This window comes from Hesperophylax consimilis, chromosome 19 (assembly GCF_061612785.1).
Source record: "Hesperophylax consimilis isolate HC1 chromosome 19, BYU_Hcon_1.0, whole genome shotgun sequence".
Classification (NCBI taxonomy): domain Eukaryota; kingdom Metazoa; phylum Arthropoda; class Insecta; order Trichoptera; family Limnephilidae; genus Hesperophylax; species Hesperophylax consimilis.
The window spans coordinates 4,017,785-4,042,455 of record NC_142854.1 but is presented as its reverse complement, the minus strand read 5'-3'; the positions used below and the strand labels follow the sequence as shown (position 1 = coordinate 4,042,455).

Here is a 24,671-nt window from a genome sequence, read left to right as displayed (position 1 = left end):
ATTGTTTGTTTCGGTTAAATTCCGCTAACTTCAAAATTATGACCCGATTTAATACTAAAATAGGATCCGCAGATTTCTTCAAAAGCATCTTTTCTGCTCAAATAATTTTTAGATAATATCGAAGAAAATATGTTTTAGAAAGTTCACAATGCATTGGATTAATTACATTACAGTAAAAATTATCCACAATTACGTTTTATATATTTGACGTCTGTCAAGAATCAGACATTCCAGGGTTCCTTAAAAATGTCAATCCCTCCTTTACCGGCCGCTGGAGTAGTTTTGCTATTGGCCGACAGAGCGCATAAGAGCGATATACAAATACGTACAATTTCATTTATTCAAACAACGGTAATTATTTACGTGAAACTACAGTTTTAATACGCATTTACAAATAAAACAAACATTTGATTCAACTTAATGACAATAAACAACAAGTCTTTGCATGTACGATTTTGAAAAATATTGATATTTAATATTATTTACGTAAATAATAATTTCGCACTATTTGACAGAACACCGACATGAAGTTAACAATACGCGGAAGTATAGGCACTGCCAACTCAATAAAATAACATGAAAGACAATCGGAAGATAGAAACGCTTCGTTGATTGTAAAATTAGTCAACAAATCTCTAATCTGACATGTACTTATATGTTTAATAAAACAATCATTTTGCCAGGTATATAATATACATTATATTAAGGTATTATTCGGAATCGCTGGACATAATTCTTCGGATTTACCTTAATTAATATAAAAGGAATCTGAATGCATTTGGGAATTTTTTAATTTTAGCATTTTAATTTTTAATTACTAAAATTAAAATTCGCTTTCGTTGTATTGGATGACAGCCGGAATAATTTCTATTGATGATATTTTCTTTTTTTGGTATTCCTGATATGAGTGGCTAGAATTTTTACCATTTACTCTATGCAAATACTAGGTAGGTGGTACTATTTTAGCCAAGCTCGAAAAATAAAATAAAGGTATTTTGGTTTCTTTTACAAGTAAGGAAATATTTAAAAAAAGGTTATTATAGGTTAGGATAGGTTAGGTTGGGTTATGCTAGGTTAGGTTAGGTTAGGTTGGATTAGTATAGTTCAAGTTAGTTTATAGGTTAGGTTAGATTAAGTTGGATTATTATAGGTTAGGATTAGTCAGGTTATGTTAGGTTAGGTAACGTTAGTTAGGTTATTACGGGTTAGGTTAGGTTGGGTTATTATAGGTCAGGTTGGATTTTTATAGGTTAGGCTGGATTATTGTAGGTTAGGTTAGGTTATTATAGGTGAGGTTAAATAAAATAATAATGATAATAATAGCGAAATAAATCATTTGTGTTTTTTAAGTAGGCACTATTTTGCCGGAATATTGTATTACATTATAACTTTTTAATTTACGTTTTTCAATTGTCTCTAGCCGTTCATTTCAGGAATACCGACAAAAGAAAATGTTATCAACATAAATTATTCAGGCTGTTATCCCATACAGCGAAAGCGAATTTTCATTTTACGTAATTAAAAATTAAAAAGCTAAAATTAAAAATTTCCCAAATGCTGTTCGATTCCTTTTATAGTAATTAAGGTAAATCAGAAGGTATTATTTAAAAATATGTCGTATTTTTCCGTGTCCAGCGATTCCGAATAATTACCTATATTAATTTACATTTAGCCATTTAGGCAATTATTCGGGAAAGGTAAAGTTTTAGCCGAACAACTGTCATTCTTATATGCCTAAACTCCTTCCTGTTCCGTGTTTTAACAATATATACTCACCCTCTCTCTGTGAATGACCTAATATCTACCTATTAAATATAATTGTTGTTAGTATCACTTAAACTGGGCGAAGCCCAACCAACTGCCGCCCGAAGGGCCTAGCAGAAAAAAACCCGCGGAGCGGGTTTTTAACTGCTAGTAAATAATTAATCTGTCAATATGGAAAGAGGGAGGTGGCTAGGGAATTAAAGAAGAAAATTAATGTAGTGCAGATATACAAGCACTTCCACCACCTCAAATTATTTAACCCTCGACTGTTATATTTCTTAACCGTTTTAGTGCTCATCAATTTTTGCAAAAATAAATGTAAATTACTATTAACATATTGATTAATTTAGAGGAAAAAATAATGGTGTCAAATAAAAACACTCTAATTTAGACAAATATCAATCAATTTTATTAATTCTTTTTGCATTATAAAGAAAAAATGTTTATTGATATGAATCTGAAAAAATAAGCATAAAATATCAATTTTATTTCTTTTTGAAATTGAAATTGATCATTTGTTGCTTTAGAAAACACGGATGTTCATATGGGTTGACATATGGGTTGTTCAGGAAAGTGAACAAATTGACTATACGGTGTACTGTTTGTTCCCAAAACCAAACAAATTAGTTGGAAGAGTTAATGTAGCAATACAGAACAAAAACATAAATTGTGACCTTGGAAAATATTGGAAAATTCTAAAATATTGACAAAATTAACTAAAGGTTATCCCCATAATTAGGGATTTTTAAAATATTCTAAGGAAATTTTTAAATATTCTGCGAAAAGTTACAAAATGACAACTGTGTAGAAAATCAAGTCAAATTCAGGGGGAATTTAAAATTTTCTAAGGAAGTTTTTAAATATTCTGGTCTAAGTCCGATATATTCTGGGGAAAATTTTGTTCTAAATTCTATATCCCCCTCCCATGGATTCGAAAATATTGCAGGAAATTCTGTACTGATTACTCAAGTACCTCATTCAAACTCACTCTGAAATAAGGAAAATGTAGGAAAATTTCGGTCTGAAATCTGGGGAAATAAAAATTTTGAGCAAACCATTCCTACCTTGCGCCATGGTAATAATGACAAATAAGTATCCTCCGAGGTTCGAAGGATATATATATCTAGGATATCGTCGTTGCGCTTGCAAAAACGGGTATGTGCCAGATTTTAATAAAACATTTTTTTATGGAAAAAAATTTAAAAAAACCAAGGAGTCAGGCCGAATCTCAGCTATTTGCATAAGTTTAACCGTTACCACACAATGTTCATTAAAACATTGGAATTTTTTAGCTTTCCCTTTAAAATTTGGTAAAACTCATATTTATAATATCACTGTATTGTTATATTTGTTGGCGATTATATCATCAACAATTTTGTAGATGTCTTTGTGGTTCAGCACCATAATATTTATTCATTTAAGTTCTTGTTAGTGTATTAATTATAAAATTGCATTATATTTTTAAATGTTATTTGTGTTTCATGCCTCTATGTATTTGAAGGACACCAATATGTTTAGTCCTTGTTGAAGCACACAATAGATGGCATTGCAGTGTCCCTTAGGATGAAGAAATTCAAAATCATGATTGTTTCATGTATTTTTGAATTAAAAAATATGCTATTTATTGTGAATTTGGTTTCCATTGGGTCTAATTCAAGATCAGAATTTACTTTAAGAAACCAATAAATTGAAAAAGGTGGCTTTGGTGGGTTGATCTGCTAGATGCATGGGATTACAGAGCCTTACATTTTTTATATGTGAAACTGCACAAGAGTCCCAACTGCTCCCAACCGTCTGGAGCCAATGAGACTATGGTATCCCCAATTGGGGTATGTTGTGAGGCTAGAAGTAGTGGAGAAGGGAAGAGGAAGGTGGGGAAGTACCTGGCTATTCAGATCTGGTCACCAAACACGGCTAAAGCTTATTCACGTTTCAATTCCGAATGGTGGTCCTACACCAGGGCAATACTGAGAGTAACTTCCAATGTCGAACGTGCCGCAAATTTACTATTATTAATGAGTAAATTGTGAAATGACACAAATTAATCCCTTGAATTTGAACCCGCGACCTCCAGCTTGCTAGTCGAGAGCCTTACCCCTCGACCACGGAGGCTGTAATCGCTATTCAGGTGAGCATCTTTCCATATACGTTTAGGCCATTTTTATTATAATCTTTGAGGTAGAAAGTAGTAGAAATCTGGTCGCTAAAGAATATCCAATGGAACAAGTTCAATGAAACCACTCTCAACAATATCAGTAATGTATTTTCACTCTATTTATCTATTTAGTATGGCAGAAATCTCTGTCCATCGAAGACATCAGTTTTCCATTAAAAAACAAAAATTGTTCACTTTGGGAACAATAAATTATTAACTGCTTATGGGCAGCAACAGCAATTTTAATTCAGAGAGTTACTTTTCATCCTCATGTATTTAATTGGCACATTTAACATTTATTTCCCAATGGAAAATAAATACTTACACCGCTTTTTCATTTTTAATATTTTGAAACTCTGATATCCTCCACTCCATAGATAATATAAACAAAGAGAGATATGGAATGAAAGCATGCTGATAGTCAGCGAGGTACGCCAAAACTGCACGGACTATAAAAGCAGCGGAGCCTATGAAGGTTTGTTGTGTCGGTAGAAGCAAAGGCGGGGTGCCGCTTTGTATGCGATTTGCAGAAGTATGGGTGAAACATGTTAGCGATTCGCTTTGTGCATGCGGTTTCATACTAATAATGGTTCATCATCCATCTTCATTGTTTTTATTATGTTGAAACTAGATTGATGTGAAAAGGAAGGAACAAAATGCAATGATATAAATAATAATCAAAAATGTTTCACATAATTTTTATTCTACTTTTTACAGAACATTAATAATATTGTTCACAACATTCGAAGAGGAAAATAAATACCTCTCCCTCTAAAATAATTCTAATTTTCATAAAGTCAAGTACCTAATATCTAAGCTACATAATCAAAAAATATTTTAAAAATCCTCTGTGAAGATAAAAGTGGTTGGGAGGGGAAGGAGATTGGAAAGGGAGGGGTTGGGTAATATTACAAGTATATTTGAAATAATATGTTTTTTCGTAGAGGATGGATGAAATACTTAAAAGTAATATAAATATTTATTTATATGAATGATTATTATTTATTAGTGAAGATGTGACTTTTTGCATGATTATTTACAACGCGAAGATTCCTCCCTCTTCTTGTAATCTATTATTATTATAAGCTTAATATTTGATTTATAAATAAACGCATAAATAATATTTTAGTTCCGCGTTTTGAACAGTTGAAAATATCCCACAAACGAACCAATTTTACCGTATTTCATATAAGAAAAGCAGGCATTTGTGTCTTGAATATGTAAAAATCTATTGAATATATGTAAGCTGTATCTAAAATCTAGAAATTTAATAAAATCAAGCTAAAAACTTTTATGGCAACACCGATTTCAAATGTGATGTTATTTCCGTTGACTTGGCGGGAAAATGTCTTAACTTTTCTGTACGTTTTTTCTAACTGCACGCTTCTTCCACAGTTTTTATTTTGATTTAACATGTTATATGCTTATGATTTAACATGTTATAGGCTTATTTGATTTTAATATTATGTACTTTCCAATAATAGAAAAGATACTCTTACAAGCAATATCTTGAAAAGTGTAAAAAATAACAACAATTTCATCAAAATTTGATGTATTTTCATCGATTTTCCGGTATTACCATTCATTTCTGATCGCTGTTTGAGATTGAAGTGAAAAACAATATTAATTTAAACTATGGTGTTGTTTTAAGAGGAAACGCGGACGTAGTTTTGTCCATACCTATTCCCGCATTATCCTATTTCCTCTCTGGATTTTGATACTAGTGCAAACATGTTTTTAATGTAATAATAGATATCGACCACTCTACGTTTAACTTCTTGTAGGAGTTAGATTAGGTTATATTTTCCAAAAATACTGAAAATCGCTTAGTTTGAACGCCATTAACAGACATTCAGTATAGAAATTCGGCAATTATTTTTTAAAAACAGACATATAATATTTTCGTCCAATAAGTTGGTGAAAAAAATTTCATAATCGGTCCAGTTTTGGAAGAGAAAATAGGGAAATATAAAAATCCCGATTTTAATTAGGTATTTTCTTATTTTATCCTTGTTTCCTCATTTTTCCTTTCAACTAGTTTCGGTGTTGCCATTATTTCGAAATTTCGTACCACTCAACGATCGCAGCGCCCTCCATTTTTGTACATTAATTGGCCAAAGAAATAACAAATAATTATTTTAGTTCTTACTCAAATATTTTTTGAATTTGGAACAAAATCATTTTTAAAAGGCACTTTTTACAAACAATTAGAAACGAAAGGCAAAAGCTTTCACTTTAATTTGGTATTTCATATTTTCCATAACAAACAGGTAGTAATAATAAAGTTATTAAAATAAAATAAAATCTCGTGATATAGTGCCCACCTAAGTTCAATGATGATAAAAAAGAAGCCATTTGCTTGTTCGAATTTATATAAAAAATGGCCTCTTTCTTAAATTAGAAGACATTTAAAACATAAAGTGAATGCAGGACTTTAATATTAATATTAATGTAATTATCTGCTGTATGTTTGTATATAATAAAAACATAATATTGCAACATTTGATTGACACGAACATAAGATGTGACCTTTCTGCAGACATTAACTTTTCCTTGCCAAGGAATAAAATTGCACAAGGCAAAAGTTGTAACAACTTGTTACAACAATGCTAAAGAGGTGTGACCATTGTAAAAAAACTAAAATCATCAAACATTAATGTGAACGAACAAATTAATCAAATGTCGGTCGTGTTAGATAATTAACATAATTAAATAAACACAAAAACATTTGAATTGATCACATTCCCTGTATTATTATTTTCTGTTTAGAGACGTTAGGTTGACTATATCAACTGGGGTCTTCTTATAAATTAACCAATCATTGGAGACCTGTGACTTGGCGCAACTGAATACAGTTTTAATCAACCTAAAAGTAATTGGTTGACATTTGAATTGGTCACGTCCCCTGTTCTATTATTTTTTGTTTGCAGACGTTAGGTTGGCTTAGGTTACTCAAATATTTTTAGACGTTAGGTTACTCAAATATTTTTTGAATTTGGAACAAAATCATTTTTAAAAGGCACTTTTTACAAACAATTAGAAACGAAAGGCAAAAGCTTTCACTTTAATTTGGTATTTCATATTTTCCATAACAAACAGGTAGTAATAATAAAGTTATTAAAATAAAATAAAATCTCGTGATATAGTGCCCACCTAAGTTCAATGATGATAAAAAAGAAGCCATTTGCTTGTTCGAATTTATATAAAAAATGGCCTCTTTCTTAAATTAGAAGACATTTAAAACATAAAGTGAATGCAGGACTTTAATATTAATATTAATGTAATTATCTGCTGTATGTTTGTATATAATAAAAACATAATATTGCAACATTTGATTGACACGAACATAAGATGTGACCTTTCTGCAGACATTAACTTTTCCTTGCCAAGGAATAAAATTGCACAAGGTAAAAGTTGTAACAACTTGTTACAACAATGCTAAAGAGGTGTGACCATTGTAAAAAAACTAAAATCATCAAACATTAATGTGAACGAACAAATTAATCAAATGTCGGTCGTGTTAGATAATTAACATAATTAAATAAACACAAAAACATTTGAATTGATCACATTCCCTGTATTATTATTTTCTGTTTAGAGACGTTAGGTTGACTATATCAACTGGGGTCTTCTTATAAATTAACCAATCATTGGAGACCTGTGACTTGGCGCAACTGAATACAGTTTTAATCAACCTAAAAGTAATTGGTTGACATTTGAATTGGTCACGTCCCCTGTTCTATTATTTTTTGTTTGCAGACGTTAGGTTGGCTATATCAGCTGGGGTCAGATGGGGCCACTCTTCGGACGTTCGCCCTCCGGTCTCAGAAGTCGTAGGACGTTTCCTCGGGGTCCCTCTTGCCGATCTTGAAGATGATCCTGTACACGGCGCCAGCTAGGGCTCCGCCTACAATGGGGCCCACCCAGTACACCTGAAATAAAATATTAAAATTACAGATATTTTCACGGCCAAAAGTATCATCGAATTTTTTTTAGGTTATTATGACGTGTTGCGCTTTCTTTTTCTTCAACAACGTTTCTTACAGGCTTGCAGCGTTCATCATCACTTCTGCCGTAATGATCAACACGCTAATTATTCAAATTGTAATCAAAATGCTGTGTTCCACAGGGCTCGTCTTTGGAGCCAGCTTTAAAGATATATTTATTCAATAGTATTTCCTTTCATATCTACCTAAACCTCAAGGGTATCTTTATTTTATTTTTAGATAAATATATTTATTGAAAAGATAGAAGGGTGACGAGAACCCGGATTTTCAGGAGTGTGAGATTGTGACGTGTTGTGTGCGAGGGAAAGGAGTTACAGGAAGGTTGGGAAGTCATCAGATATTGTCATTAAGAACTGTTAAAGCCATTTTGAGCAATGTTTCCACTCTAAATGGTCGTCTATTGCTAACCCGTAGATTATTGGAATTGTGCCTGTCCCTTTGCAGGCACAAATGGAGTAGTCCTCTGAAAGGCGCTGGCTTGTAAAGGTGCCAAGGAGCCAAGGCGCTGATAACATATAATACAGCACCCTTCAGGGTTTTATTAGCGCCAAGCGCCGCATAAATCAGGACCGGCCCTGATTATTTGAGGACCATTTTGTGCTTACCCAGTGGTACTGCCAGTCTCCAAGCACGGCTGCCGGGCCAAAGCTTCGAGCGGGGTTCATACTCGATCCGGTGAATGCAATCTAAACAACATTAATATGTAAATTAATAATACATTAACAAGTAAAGTTAATTATCAAGTTGGAGTTACTTTAGAGTTCAATATCGTATAACATTGCCGTGTAAGTTAATAACTATATCAAGTTTATAACTATATAATATCAGGGGCTCAATACAGACAGAAAACATCATAGATAAATTTGAACAGTTGCGCATGAATATACGCAATATACATGACACTAGGTTGTCATGTTTGCATTTTGTGGAGCCGTACAATATTGTTTAGAAGTTTTATAAATAGAGTTTCAACTAATGTCACATAAGTCATAGATAATAGAAACAGAGGGAGGAAAAGGTAAGGAAGCGCGCCGACTGTTTCATGTTTCAACTACGTAAGACTGATCAGGAAACTCACGGCGGCGCAGTGGCATGCAGTAATGGACAGCCCGATAGCCAGGGGTGCAGAACCCTTGACGTCAGAGCGGATGGCGTCGCAAACCCCCTGCACCACGAGCACCAGCACGAAAGTAATGAGGCCTTCGATCAAGAGAGCCTGGAATTCACAAAACAAAATGAGATATTTTTCACATTACTGATGGGAGTCACGTCTTGTGCTGTTAAATATACATTTAGTAAAAAAAACTAATATGTACATTACCTGAAGTTCTGTAGTTTCTGGTCCTGGCTTTGTAACTCCCAGGGTTTTAATGGAGTCCGGGAGACAGCTCTGAAATAAAGAAAAACCATAATAATTATTAATCGTGGTACATAATCTACATTTACAAATGAAGGGTGTGTATTATTTAAAAAAATCTACAGTTTTGTTTTTGGAATGATGAAATTTTGTACGCTTGACCTTAAAAATAAGAGAAAGGTCACTGTGTACTTGATGTTACAAAAAACACCCTAATCCCCTTGATGAAATTTTGCACACTTGACGTTGAAAATAGAAGGAAAATAACTGTCTACATTATAATAATAAAACATTTATTTGTCAATAGATTATTGGTTTTTTTACACATTTGGTTTTGATAATATTGACGAGGTTTAGTGTTCACAAAATCAACATCTGATTTCAAAAAACTATGCATAAAGTCCAATTTCAAATGAAACCAACTTTACATACCTATCTACGATATTTTTAGATCCAAGGCGAAAGGGAAAAGTTTTAAAATAATGTATTTTTATTATATTAAAAATGCGCTGTTTTTCCATAATTTTCAATGAAATTTTCTTTTTTTGAAATCTTATAATAAATTTGAAAATGCTGCATGCAAAAGTACATTTGTAAGAATCATAAAATGCGATGATGTGGGAATGTTTCGTGATCAAAAGTCTGGCCAATCGGGCCTTAAATTTAAAATACAGAACTTTTTCATCATCATCATCAATATGAAATTTAAATTAAATTTCTTTCCCTTATTGCACACATGTAATATTTTCCCCTATTGAATCCGTGAAGCCGGTCTGGACGTTAATTAAAAAGTAACACAAAGTTATAAAGGTGTAATCCTAACAAATGAAAGGTTTCAAAATTAGAAATAATTTCGAGTCAAAATATCACAAAACAATAAAGCGATTGGCAAATCCCTCGTTAACGCTGTTTGAAAAATTCAACGGTTCTTTTATAAAATAACAGAGGGCGCCACTTCTGTTTACAACAATCCTAAACTATAAAAACACTATCAGATGATTAAAAAGAACTATTTTCGTATCACAATCAAATCATTAGGAATAAGCATTCACGTATTATTATAATGTCCCATTATGTCCAGATAGTAGGTTACATTATGTTATTTGATTGAATAGCGAGTCATCTTATTTCTGCTCCCGGTTGACACAAATGGGTACATTAATCTCTAGACAATGTGATAAGCGCTCATTTATATAATGAAAGGAGAACGGACAACGACTGTCAGCGATAATTGTGTTATGGCATCTTTACTACATGCGATATCAGTGCTGCAAGCTGGAATGGCGTCCAGTGAAAAAGTGTGAAAATATGGAAAAAAAATACAAATATAATATAAACATTTACAAATATCATGGCGCCTAAATATAGGCAATCTCTATTACACGTTAATTTTTAAAATTATTATTTTTGCGCCTAATTGACTGGGCGTACACGGAGAAGAGTGAGTAAGGCTGTTAAAATCGTGATGGTAATCCATTTCCTGATTATCATCGTCCATTGAGAATATATCGGAACACGTGTTCTTTTCTTGATAAATATAATGACAAAATACGACAATATTAGAATGTTTATAAACATAACACATTCACGTTTTGCTGATATTTTGTTCGGAAATCTGTCAATTCATTCGTTAAAGGCATGCAGTCCCGTTTTTAATGGGAATACGAATTATTTGACTAGATTTTCAATAAGTTAGCAAAGTTATACATCAGTAAGTTTTCTCCGTATAGCGAAGTACTGCATTAACTCGACTGTTTTGAATTTCCTATGTATATAAATTATTTGTATATTATGTCTCCGTTTCAAGATGGTGTCCATTTTATTGGTTCAGTAAAGATATTTTTTTAAAATTTGGAATCGTCGTGTTAATTTGGACTTTCTTTTGTTCGCATTTTTTCAATATTGTAGTACCTACCTGCAAGATTTGAAAAAAATAATTGTCATTAAGATACGTTTTCTTGGACAAATTGTATAATTCCTTATTTCAAAAAAATTACACAATAATAAATGGAGGTTGGAAAATTTATTAGAAAGTTTTTTGGGACCTCTACTTACAACAACTGATTATTTGTGTCATTGATAAAAGAGATAATAAAATAATATTAATATTTGGATGATTTATATAGCACTGTTTTTGTGCAAAATCACCTCAAGGGCGCTGAAGGTGCAAATAATATTGTTTTATTTTCCAGGAATGTAATCTACTATTTTTTTTACCATACAATACTGTAGCCGATGGGGGAGGGTAGGGGTTTCAACCCTCTAAAACCCTCCTTATATACCCTCTTTTAATAACACAGGTTTTTCCAATAAACGTTGTTATTTTGAATAGCCCGCTATTTCGGTAGATGTTACTTTTGAAGCTGTCATTTTTTGACATTTGACAAGTAGAAACTACGCCATTAATAAAAACGGAACGATACACGCTTCAACAATGCATTGAAATTATTAAAATTCACTTGTGTGAATCAAATGCAAATCATCTTGAGTGATGAGGCCCATTTTCACCTCGGTGGCTTTGTCAACAAGCAAAATTGTCGCATCTGGGGCTCGGAAAACCCAAGAGTTATTGTTGAAAAGTCTCTCTATTCTCAACGTGTGACTGTTTGGTGCGGTTTATGGTCCAGCGGAGTCATTGGACCTTACTTTTTCGAAAATGAGTCTGGATCAACAGTTACGGTGAATGGATTGCGCTATCGAGAGATGATTAATATTTTTTTACGGCTGGAATTGGATGGTATTGATCTGGACAACGTTTACTTTTAACAAGACGGTGCTAAGGGCCACACAAGCAACGAAACCATTGATCTTTTACGATTGAATATTAAAATAACACCTCTTATTGGAAAACCCTGTAGTTTAATAGTTTGAGCTATTCATAATTTATTCATGTATATTTCTTAAAACCAACTATGTGATTAATTCAAAATTAACAAAGATAAAAAATGGCGAGTACGAAGATTTATACAAAAATTTTAATGAAAATTAAATAGATAATTTAATGTCAATTATCAAGCTAAAAAAAATACTTTAAAAATAAAGGCATTCGTCAGGATTTGTACCCGCGATATCCGGACTCGTAATCGAGAACCTTACCCCTAAGGAGGGGAGTAAGGTTATTTTATTTTTATTTATTAGATTCAGAGGGCCCTTGACAGAGGAGACCGTAAGGATGCAAGGATGCAGGTACGCTCGGTTAATATTTAATCTTTATTGTAAGTAATATAACGTGCTATTGAGTTTACCCATATTTAGGCGCTAAGGTAGACATTTTGTGTACTATATCTACGTTATAACGTGCTAAAGAGATTGCCTATATTTAGGCGCATTTAATTTTTATTTAAATCAATATATTTAAAATACAAAGTAAAGTAGTCTACTAGGTATTGTAGATATTATAGTTCTCCTCACTAGGTATTGCTATTCCGAGGCGGACTGCAAGATCTAGTGTGGATGATAATGAATTAATCAATTATTACGTGATAATTTACGTGTAATTTATCTACGAAGTTTCATAAAATGACACCTGCAAATCGATTTGATAGTAAGAAATAAGGCAATATAGCATTAAATTATTTTCAGAATTTTCTAGAAATTTAGAATTTAATATTAGGAAATTCAGGAAAAGTGGGGCACGGAACTAACTAGTCATCCTCCACTACGTCTTCCATCAAACTTCTCCGGAATGATCAGTTAACCTCTCAGTGTAACTTCTTATGGCGTGATCAAGCATTAATATTTGAATGCTGAACATTCTATCGTTTAAATGACGAAGCTTTACAATTGTAAAGTGTTTTGAGGCTGCGCCAATGCATTCACATTTAAAAAGGTTCTATATTCCGTGTCAATGCTTTTTTTATGCTGGATTCTCACCGTATCTATTCTATAAGAATCTATGGCTTATTCATCGAACGAAGTTGAAGTCAATCCATAAAAAGCCTGTCCTCACTGATCTATTTAATAATTTTTTAAAATAGATCATATCGTGGATCTGGTGGGATCCCAACTTTAGTGTCAAAGACCCTCATCATTGGTATCGTGATGATCTCAATTGATATCATCACGAAACTTGTTTATTATGACGTCAACCGGAGCACATGTCACATCTTGATTATGAGTAAATAGCTGAAACACCTTTTCAAAAAATGATTTCATTCAAGCAGGTACCTATTACGTTGATCTTACTGGATGGTTTGGTATACTAAATTAGTCGTAATGGCAACCTTGGTTTGGTTAGATTTTTATCAGTTTCTTCTTATCGGATATTACCAAAAAATCTGCGTATGCGCGTATGTTCATCGCGACGACATCTCAAGGCTAACAGAGAGGCAGCCTAGGGCCGTAGGTCACTTCATTATCGCGGTAATATTTAAATAATAATAATTCAGTTGCTCCACATAAATATGTCTCAGACGGCCATGACACGAGTCACTTCGCTTCTTTTGACGCGTGTATCTCTTTAATAATAAATACATATTCCAGAAGGTTTGCAGTGTAATATTATACATACGATGTACACAGGGCGACTTCTGAGGCCCTAGACTGGCTTACAAATCTAGATGTCTCCCCTGACCCCCCACCATATGAAAGAAGAAGAACATATATATAGGCAATAGCGGTGATTCCTTTATTTAACTCAATTACTGAGCTAGATCTTTTTGAGGAGCCGAACAGGCAAAATTGAACGGTAACTTTTTTTATGGAGATATTTTAGAAAAATATTACCATTAAAATTATCTAAGTATTGATTGCTTTTATCATGAACAATCACTTGTAGGTAACCTGCAATTGTCTCGCTTTCAAAGCAAGCAAAGCAATTTTTCTTAAGCAAGATAATAAATAAATATCCATTTAACGACTCGGCATAAGCATAATTGACATCACCTGATTCTGACAGGAGATGAGATGAGATGGTAAAGGTGACCTCGTGACCCGAATGGAGATTTAGTAAATGGAGTAGGTAATGTAATGGCTGCCTTCGAATGATGTCGGCTCGACTGTCTTTAGAGCTAATTGCCGCTGTGACATTGTCAGAGATGGACTTGAAGGTTTTTTAAAATAAAACTGCCCATAAACAATAAGCCGTAATTGACCTGTGCCTCAGTTGGTGGAGATAGTAATATTTTATAGGTAGGTACCGACTTGAATGGAACTCTGTACTTATTTATATAATAGTCTGTCAAGAATAAATAGAAGTAAAGGTTTCCATTTCTATTGCAACACTGAGAAAAAACGATTTTCGAACAAAATTATTATGGATTCAAATGTGAGGTTATGTTTGACTTACGAATGGGTTTGAAAATATGTATTTCTGTTGTGAATGGTCGTTGAAATGAGAAAAACTCCTTCTTCAAGCAAAAAGTTTTGTCTTTATTTAGACAGAAACTCTTATTTTTTATTACGAATATACGCTTTTTGAAGGCTTTTAACTGTACCTACATTGTTATAGGGAAGTTGTTCAGGAGTAGGTACAACAATAAGTGTATAATTGGGAAGGAGTGTGTAAGACGGTTTGGAGGACACTGTCCTCTCTGTTTTGCTCTTAAAATCTCTCTGTTTAGCGAAATCTTAGGTACTGCTAGCTGACTTTGGTTCTGAACTGGAGGGGCGAACCCATATACTTGAGACCTCTCTTGGAGTACCGTACAAAATTAACAAACTACAAGCAATAGAGCAGTTTATGCTACGTAGCCAGAAGTGTAACAATTTTTTTAATACATTATTTTAAACTTCAAATCACATAATTCGGTCCTGTCAGAGAGACAAGCAGCAAAAAGTGAACGTCTTTCTTCTGCCGGTGTCGTAATGGGCCGTGAAATACTGAACCGTATCATAATGTATTATAATTTGTCTTGACTTCAATGAAAGTACTTGCACATATTATGTAAGTCATTATTTATATTTCACAAATGTGTGCAAAATACAGTTTTCTGGATGATCATTGCGCTGAATGAAGTGAATTCTGATATCTTCTATTGACTAAATCACGTCAGCGTCCCACAATGATCTTGATCAATAATTCCTTAGACCATTCTAACACAATTTGTATTCTTTCAACAATACTTAAAATTTTGAGTCTTTGGTATTAGTCAATTTAATAAATCGCGTTAATTCTTTTATTGTACTTAACCAATACGTGTTTATCACTGCCAAATCAATTATTACTTATCTAAGCATTTATCACAACTATATCCGAGTCACTAGAAACTAAAAATCAAATTGACTCAATACATACTCGTACATAGATTTTGATAGTAAAACATTAGATAAAGTGCCACACTCCATTCTGATAATGAAACCCAAGAAATAGGTATTAAGTGGAACCTTCTTAAATGGATAATTAGCTATATTGAAAACAGAACACCTACAGCCAAAATTAAACCTACCCTATCGTATCATTTTATTGCCACAAGTGGTGTCCTACAAGGATCACGCCTTGGCCCAATTTTACATAATTACTATATTTATTTTACTTTTTTGAAATAACTTAATGAGTAAAACCTCAAATTGTAATATTTAATTATTGAAGACAATATTAGCTATTCCTAAACGAAAATTTGAAACAGAAAAATCAGAAAAAGATACGGCCACATCTAGGACTCGAACCCAGGACTCTTGGGGAAGAGGATGGTGAAGAAGTACCTGGCTATTCCGATCTGATCATCAAACACGGCCAAAGCCATTTCAATTTCATTCCTCAAAATATTAATGTGGAAATACATTAACAGCTTACTGCGGTTTAAAACCAATAAATCCACCTAGATTTCTCCGCTTTTCCCATATTTTTGGTTCTATAAATTTGGCCAGCGATCGCTCAAAACCTTTTTGAAAACTAGTCTTTATATGTCAAAAATCGCTCGAGTGGTTATTCTATGACTACAGATAATCGAATTGCAATACCTACCTACCATAAAACATTACAAGCAACATGACTAGGCAGATAAGTTATTCAGTAAAACAATGATTGAAAAGTAAGGCAGAAGCGAGATAGTACCTAGTACATATATGTGACAGTCCATCTGACCATGTACATAAATAATACAAAAGAAACCAGGAGGCGAGGCTCTGACAGACACGCCAACATAACAACAGTATAGGCAAACCGCAATACCTTTATCAATAATTTTGATGGATTTGATTGACGTAATTGACAATTTACGATTGCCTAATCTGCTCTTTCGGCGTTTAGGTATATCGCTCTATTACCAAACAACGTGCCCCGCATCTGCACACTGATTTGTCTATGGAATTATGGGGAAATTCGCACGACATGCGTGTCTGAGCATTAACATTATCTATGCACCGACACAGAGAAAGAACCGATACATATATATATTTTGCAATAGCGAATCTTCGAAAATTACCGCTTTGTTTTAGACCATTTGAAATTTCGCGTACGTTTGTTGTGTAACAGCGTGAAATTTATCTACACTGTGACCGTAAATGAGTTAGTCTTCTTATTTTTATTAATGTATAAATTGTGGATTCGTGTTGTAATTCGATTGCAATATTATTATGAAATGGAAAAACTTTATGAGAAAGGAATCGCAGGAGACCGGCAAGCGAAAGATTTTCTTAGAGTGAGACTACAAAATATGTATACATAATATATTCATTATATTTTTAACTTTGTTATTACCTGCTTTGTTTCTTTGGAACCATTTTCAGTTCGGTTCTTTTCCAAAGACGATCGACGAAATGCCATGTTTTTAAACTTCAATTACAAAAATTTCAGAGAAAAGTCCTAGAAGTCATCTATGGAGGTCTAGTAAGTTCTTTGTGAATTAATAAATAGATATTCGAAATGCAACATGAGATAGATAGGTATGTGGGTAAATAGCATAAATTCGAAATGTATTACATAGTGCATAAAATACGTTACTGATATATTATGATAGCATGGAAACAAAGCCAAAACACATAGCTGTTCAGACATTTTACTTGGTTTAATTTTAATTTTTGTTAGCGCCAACGGCGTTCAGTCCTATGTATGAAGATAGGAGTGTAAGGAGGATATATGATGCAAATGCGAATGGTAGCAGAAGTCGGGGACGCCCGAGAAAGACATGGCACGATCAAGTGAATCAGATACTCGAGTCGGGCCATGTCAAGAGTCAGAATAATAGAAGAGTATGTATGAGACGATGTATGAATGTGAATGAGGCAAGAAGTGTGTGCCAAGACCGAGTTGTTTGGCGGTCCGTCCTCTCTGCCTACCCCTGCGGGGAAACGGCGTGATGGTTAGTTAGTTAGTTAGTTAGTTAATTTTAATTTGATGAGATTGTTTAAATTTTAATTTCACTTCATTTAAGAAGAAGAGACAGATCGTCAAATAGAGTTTTTTTAATAAGATTTTCAATGTAACCAAATCTTCAACGCAATTACACACAGAGAATAAATAACGTCTTGATATTGCAAAATAAGTTATTAATTTTTTTCTCTTCCCTCCAATTTTTTTTTGCCATTTCAAATAGTACCTACTGACTACTACCTACATCCTTAATTAAATATTAAAATTTAAAATTTTCAAAGTTTGGTCCCTACCTATCTACTAGTAGGGTAGCCGTAGTTTCCAGATTTTGTTTGAAATTCTGTGCTATTTATCCACAGTACCTACCTTTCCCACTTTAAACTACAGAACTACATATTTTTAAATAATTTGAAAAATGGAATGGAAGAAAATGAAATATTGAGTTGTTTTGTTTTGAGCGGGAAGTAAAGAAATAGATTGTTGAAGCTGGTTAGTGATGTTCGTTGTGAAGAAAATATGTTTTAAGTATTCCTATTTAATTTGTCGTCTCGTCTTTATTATTGTCAAGTAACAGTGATGCTGATAAAAAATTGCTTGCAATGACTCTAGCTATATTTTATGAGCAGATATTAATAGCCTACCCACTTACTTCAGCCTCGCAGCATATTCAAAATCTGGGATGCCTTCGGACCACGGATCCAATCAATAACGACGCTGAATCACATGTAAAACAATTCATAAGCACACTGTACTTATAATTAGTTACCTGAATAGGCATCTTTGCAAGTTTTAAGTACCATATTGTGTAACTTGCGAAATAATCGTTAAATATCGCAATCATTAGTTAGTATTTGAGATGTCACAGAGACTTTTGCTTCTAATTGATAGGTTCCATTTTTCATTTAAAGAGATAATTTTCAAAGGCTACTAACCAATTACGAACGTTTATTTGGAAGTAGTAATTTACTTAGGCGAAAGTGGGCGGAATCGTTTGTTACGTCGAACAGGTCACATTAAATTTATCTGGAGCGACTGTCACATTTAATCTGAAATGAACTTTATGCAATAGTGAGTCAACCCACACCCTTATTAAAATAGATTACCCGCCGAAATGCGAACGCTTTGTAAAGAATGCTATTTATATATATTTTCAACATATTACAAAAATACACATAAGAAATAATTTAATAAAAGAGAAAAAGACCAAATAAACTATTTTGTAGTAGTTTGTCAATGGATGTTTTTCGCGTCAAAGAAAAAAAACTTATTTTAGAGAGAATACAAAATTAAAACATTTTAAAAATCAATCACGTAGAGGTCAACAGGGAGTAAATTACAAAAACTATATAAACATGCATAAGAGGTATATCCTAAAGAGATATGAAGCATAATATATATATGCTAAAAAAATATATGAAGTTAGGAATTGTTTGTATTGTACAAAATATTTCTTTTAGCGAGCTGAATAGGTCTTTAACATCATATTTGGTTTAACGTTTGTGCATTTTTAATTTCGGTATGTAAAATATTAGCAATTAGGTATATTACACTAAACTTTTAAAGAAGGTGTCTAGAAATTCGTAGTACGTAACGGAAAACTGGTGAATCTACAATATGTATATAAAACAACCAAAAAAAACTTTTTGCCGATCTCAGTATTTCCATTTTTTATTTATTTTTTTCCTTTTTTCGTGAGTGTCGGGTCTACGTTTAGATGCATTTTCAAAGTTATTACAGCTGATATTAACCCTCAAGTTTCTGGACACCGTGTATAAGTATTTACCTACCTACCTAGTATTTAGAAGAGATTTTAGATAACTTTATTTGATTATTGATGCGTGTAATCGAAATAACTGATTTAGAAACATTAAAATAGGTATGGAAGAGTAGTATTAGAATCTCCCGAACCCAATGTAAATACTATTTATATGTACTACCGCACAAAAGTCCCAACTGTTCCCCACTGTCCGAAACCAGTAGGACTATGAAATCCCCAATAGGGATTTATTGTTGGGCTAAATGAAGTGGAGAAAGGAAGGGGATGAAGTAGAGGATGGTTGGTTGGTAGCTGCCTATTCGGGCAACATACACCTGGCAACAAAAGCCATTTGTCGATTCAAAATGGTGGTCTATCACCAGGACAATATTGAGAGTCATATCTAAAGATATTATTAAACTGTGTTATATTTTTAAGTACTGACCATTAAGTATAACTCCCATACTGGGTAAACATGGAAAAAATGCAGACACAATCATTAAGTTCATAAAAATAGCAGATTTTCCTACACAGCATCTTAAAACATCGTAAGTAAGCCTAAAATCACATAAGGCGCGTAACACATTTAGAATTACCCATTCTCGTGAAATAATGCTGAAAAATCATCTTTTATATGTTAACATAACTTTTCACGTCGTTTTTTTTATGAGCGCGTTAATACATATTGAGCTTAAAACATGGGTTATGGGCGTTTCTGTTTCTTTTTCAAAATAACCGAAACTGTTTAAATTTCTCAAAATAAATGGTAAATTTAAAAATAAAAAAACCTGTATGGGATATTTTTGCAAAAACAAAAGTTTTTATCGCAGTACATGATTTAACATCTTTTTCTAAAATGATCCTCTGAACAGTGTCCCCAGATATGTCACAATGCAAAACATACTTTAATAAGCAATTTGATCGGTCAGTGTCTGAGTTGGCATCACGTCTGATACCCACACAGACGTCACGAGTTCAATTTTCAGCTGGCTAAGTCCTCCATCATGATACAAGCAACATTTTCCACTGACTCTGATGGTAATAGGAGATTTTTAAATACTGTCAGGTCATCATTAAATTACATAAATATTTTTTCATTTTCATAAAGGAACTAAAATTTCACCTCGAAACATGGAATTTATTTAAACCAATGTTTAAACATTAAATTGAAATTGATTAAATCGTTCTTTAAAACTCCGTAGCAAACCATAATCCTCGACTTTAATATCCAATTCCTTGAACACAGAAGCTCGTTATTTACACGATTAACGCCGATAATGTTAACATTAAATATCTGTTAAATATTTGGAATATTAAAGCGCCAATTTAAACGAAGTTTTCATTAACACTTGTGTATTTTATGTCACATTAAGGAGGTCGGTATAGCGGACATAAAAACAACTTAAAGATGTTTAAAAAAATATATATATTGCAAAATAGTATTTCAGAAGCTGCAAGTATACTCGCTACTTGTGTCAGTGCTACGTGTTTTTTCTATGGTAACATTTTCGTGCCGCAAATTTGGAACACGTCAATTTTGAAATGATGTCATTTGGAATAATGGCGGGTGTCATTTTATTTAAAAAAAGAATGGCTCTATTAGGCGGGTGATACCTGTTACTCCGTTAGGTAGGTACGTCACGAAATAATTTGTTTATTCGGCAAGTCAGTTGCACATTTAAAATAAACATTAGTGAGTGTATGTATCAAATCAAAAGTGATTTGAATCTACAGTTCGTCAGTAAAATGTAGAAATTTAACAAAGTTGGTATTTTTTTATTACTGTGGCAACACCGAGTAGCCGCGATTTAAGAACAAGTTATAGTACATTCGAATGTGAGCTTATAGTTTGGCTTCTTTGATGCAATTTTATATCAACCGTACAAAAAATACACCTTTCTATGCAATTAACTCATTCACATGCATACCTCGTCTCATACATATTCTTCTATTAATATGACTCTTGACATGGCCCGACTCAAGTATCTGATTCACTTGGTCCTGCCATGTCTTTCTAGGTCGTTCCCGACTGCTACCATTCACAATTGCGTAATATGTTCTCCTTACACTCTTTTATTCGCTCATTCGCTCTACATATCCCAACCATCTAAGCGTCCCTTTCATAATCTTACTCATTACGCTTACATTAATTAGCCTTGCACTCTTTGCGGATCTCCACATTTCTCACACGATCATACTTGGTTTTACTACACATGCGGCTCAGGGATCTCATTTCTACAGCATTAAGTATATTTTCATCCTTTCTCTGCCAGTTACATTCCTCACTTCCACACATCAGGGCGGGTACCAGCACTCCATTGTGGATTCCTAGCTTCGCTTCTTTTGTTAGGGCCAACTGCGTTCAGTCCTCCATTAATAGAGTTAACTGCATTTACCCTTCTTTCAATATCTCTGTCAGCCTTCCCATCTCATAAATAAATACACAAACTGCTCCAAGTATTCCCTATTCACAACTATATTGCCCACTGTTTTCGTACTCTCTGTTTCAAATACCATGACTTTAGATTTACTTGCATTCATAATTAACTCATTCTTCGTACATACTTCGTTCATCCTAGACACGAGAGACTGTAGATAGATCTTCCATAATGAAAGTGTATGAAATCAATTCGCCCCCTTTCGAGGCTCGCTACGAGCCCGGAAAAACGGCTCGCGGAGAGTATCCCAAAAAGGCTTACCATCACTTCTTCAAAAGCAGCAGCTGCACACGTTTGCGACAAAGGGTTAAAGGAATGCATGAAGCGACTTGTGCCGATAGAACATTCGTTTTACCTTTCTACAAATGCTCAAAAAGCAAAAATTGATTCATATTTATTAAAGCAAATGAAGTTTGTAAACGGAAACAATCGTAATAATATCAATATAGGAAACAACGATGCCACCAAAACGGCCGATCCCTTGATAGGAAGGCCGAATACAATATCACAGTCAAGCAATATTTGCTTTCATACACTTCGCTTTGCCCTTTTGACTGGTTTATCTTTTATTTGTCGTGAGTACGTTGCCTAATATTATTAACATACATTCTTGACGTTTATGAAATAAATTTTGCACCATCATCGGGCATTTTTTCAACGACATTTTTATAATGCATGTATCGATCATCGGTCATACTCGGAACATGGAACAAACGTCGACAGCTTATATCGTTTTTAATTTTTAGGTTACTAAGCCGTGTTGCGCTTTCTCCTTCTTAAAACAATGTTTCGGACGAAACGTTGGCTAAAAGAGGAGTTAGCGCAACACGGCATAATAACCGAAAAAAATAATCATGGTAATAATTTTGGCCGTGAAAATATCAAATCATATCTGACGAGAAATAAGAATATCCTACCCGTGCTTCGTTATTGCTGTTGTAAGTTTCATTGTGAAATGTTTTTCTTTTATATAATACAGGGTTTTCCAATCGTAAAAGATCAATGGTTTCATTGCTTGTGTGACACGTAGCGCCGTTTTGTTAAAACTAAACGTTGTCCAGATCAATACCATCCAATTCCGGCTATAAAAAATCATCATTAATCATCTCTCGATAGCGCAATCCATTCACCGTAACTGTTGCTCCAGCCTCATTTTCGAAAAAGTAAGGTCCAATGACTCCGCCGGACCATAAACCGCACCAAACAGTCACACGTTGAGGATAGAGAGGCTTTTCAACAATAAATCTTGGGTTTTCCGAGCCCCAGATGCGACAATTTTGCTTGTTGACGAAGCCACCGAGATGGAAATGGGCCTCATCACTCAAGATGATTTGTTGAAAGTGAATTTTAATAATTTCAATGCGTTGTTGAAGCGTGTATCGTTCCATTTTTATTAATGGCGTAGTTTCTACTTGTCAAATGTCGAAAAATGACAGCTTCAAAAGTAACATTTACCGAAATAGCGGGCTATTCAAAATAACACCTCTTATTGGAAAATCCTGTACTTGTATGTATTAGTTATAATGCTCTAACCGATGACTTACCTTGAGCAGAGCGGCACCCGCGACACCCCCAACCATCTGCACGATGACGTAGAGGGCCCCCTTGAGAAGGGAGATGTCCCCGCTGATCAGCAGACCCACTGTCACCGCTGGGTTGATGTGCCCTCCCGAGACATGTCCGATAGCCTACAACAAATTAATACAATAGTCAGCAATAATAATTAATATACGAGTAGATAAATCAACGATTTACTTCATATCATCTACCGTTGATCCCTCAGCCAATTGATCCATCTATCCATCAATCGTGTCAAACCTAACCTAACCTAAAACTGAACTAAAAAATGTTAAGACTTCCGAAATCAACATTAAGCTACAAGCCGAAAATGTGTATATTCTTGGTAAACTTTATGTTGTAAGTAATAAGCATTAAAATCGCTTGACAAACGGAGTCTAGAAACGTTCGATTTCAAGCACAAAACTGATTTTTATTTATTTTGTAAATAATTTTATAAGAAAGCAAAAAAGTCAATCAAGTGAAACAGTCACAGATAATCTTAGCTATAATACTGTTTTTTTTTTAAGTTGTTTCGTTTATGCGTTCATACATTTCTATTGAAAAAATGTATTTTTTAGTAGTTTATATATATATTTTTTTTTGAGTAATTTATTTTTTTATCTATATTTTACTCAAGCAAAACGACAGGAAAACCTTTAATTTATCTAAAGCATGTTTTTTGGTTTTCATAATGTACACCAATTCGTTATAAAGATTAATCAAAATAGTGATTTGGCATTAAGCTTCGTCTTAACAAGTATTATAAAAATAGTTCGTCAGAGTAATAAAATCAGAAATATTAATTTTGTTTGTCTAGCGTGTAATTTGGTTCAATGAAGTGGAAGATGCTTTGAATTAAAGTGTCATTTTAAAAATTGGAATCAGTTGTTTGAAGATTTTCAGGATTCTTTCAATTGTAAACTGAATAATCTTCATACAAAAAATAGAAATAAAAAAAATAACTTATTCACCATAACGACATCATTAATGCCGTATTTTTGAGTCGTACTTTACTCGTTTTTAGCTCATTGAAAATCACGGACCATTGCTAAGGCTGGCTAAACCTTATGATATACATCAAAATAATGTACTACGGAATTGTATATCTTAAAAAGGCCTACACAAAAGTCTTCAATGGCCTATATCCTAAGGATAACCCTCAGCAGCGCCAGGTACACGTCAGCTACTATATTTATAAAATTCACGGATGCTGGTATGAACAAATAAAAAATAATCATTATTTTTTGGTAAACTAATGTTTAATACAAGATTTTTTATGCATAGCACAAAGGGTAACAATTATATTTATAAGCAATAATTATTAGCCTGAAACACCGATAAAAGATACATGACGCCAACGGGACTTGAACCCGTGTCGTTTCG

At 33.5% G+C, this 24,671-nt stretch overlaps 1 protein-coding gene across 1 annotated transcript in view; it reads right to left on the bottom strand.

Annotated features, from left to right (window-relative positions):
* Positions 1–7,325: 7,325 nt before the first annotated feature.
* LOC149414670 (aquaporin AQPAe.a-like) overlaps positions 7,326–24,671 on the bottom strand; it is a 73,015-nt gene continuing 55,669 nt past the window's right edge. The window contains exons 3-7 of the mRNA XM_089643169.1: positions 23,273–23,416; positions 9,248–9,316; positions 9,005–9,142; positions 8,532–8,612; positions 7,326–7,851 (exon numbers count right to left, since the gene is read on the bottom strand). Of these exons, the coding sequence (XP_089499295.1) occupies positions 7,744–7,851; positions 8,532–8,612; positions 9,005–9,142; positions 9,248–9,316; positions 23,273–23,416 (540 nt within the window). The 3' untranslated portion in view covers positions 7,326–7,743. The remainder of the gene's footprint in view (positions 7,852–8,531; positions 8,613–9,004; positions 9,143–9,247; positions 9,317–23,272; positions 23,417–24,671) is intronic.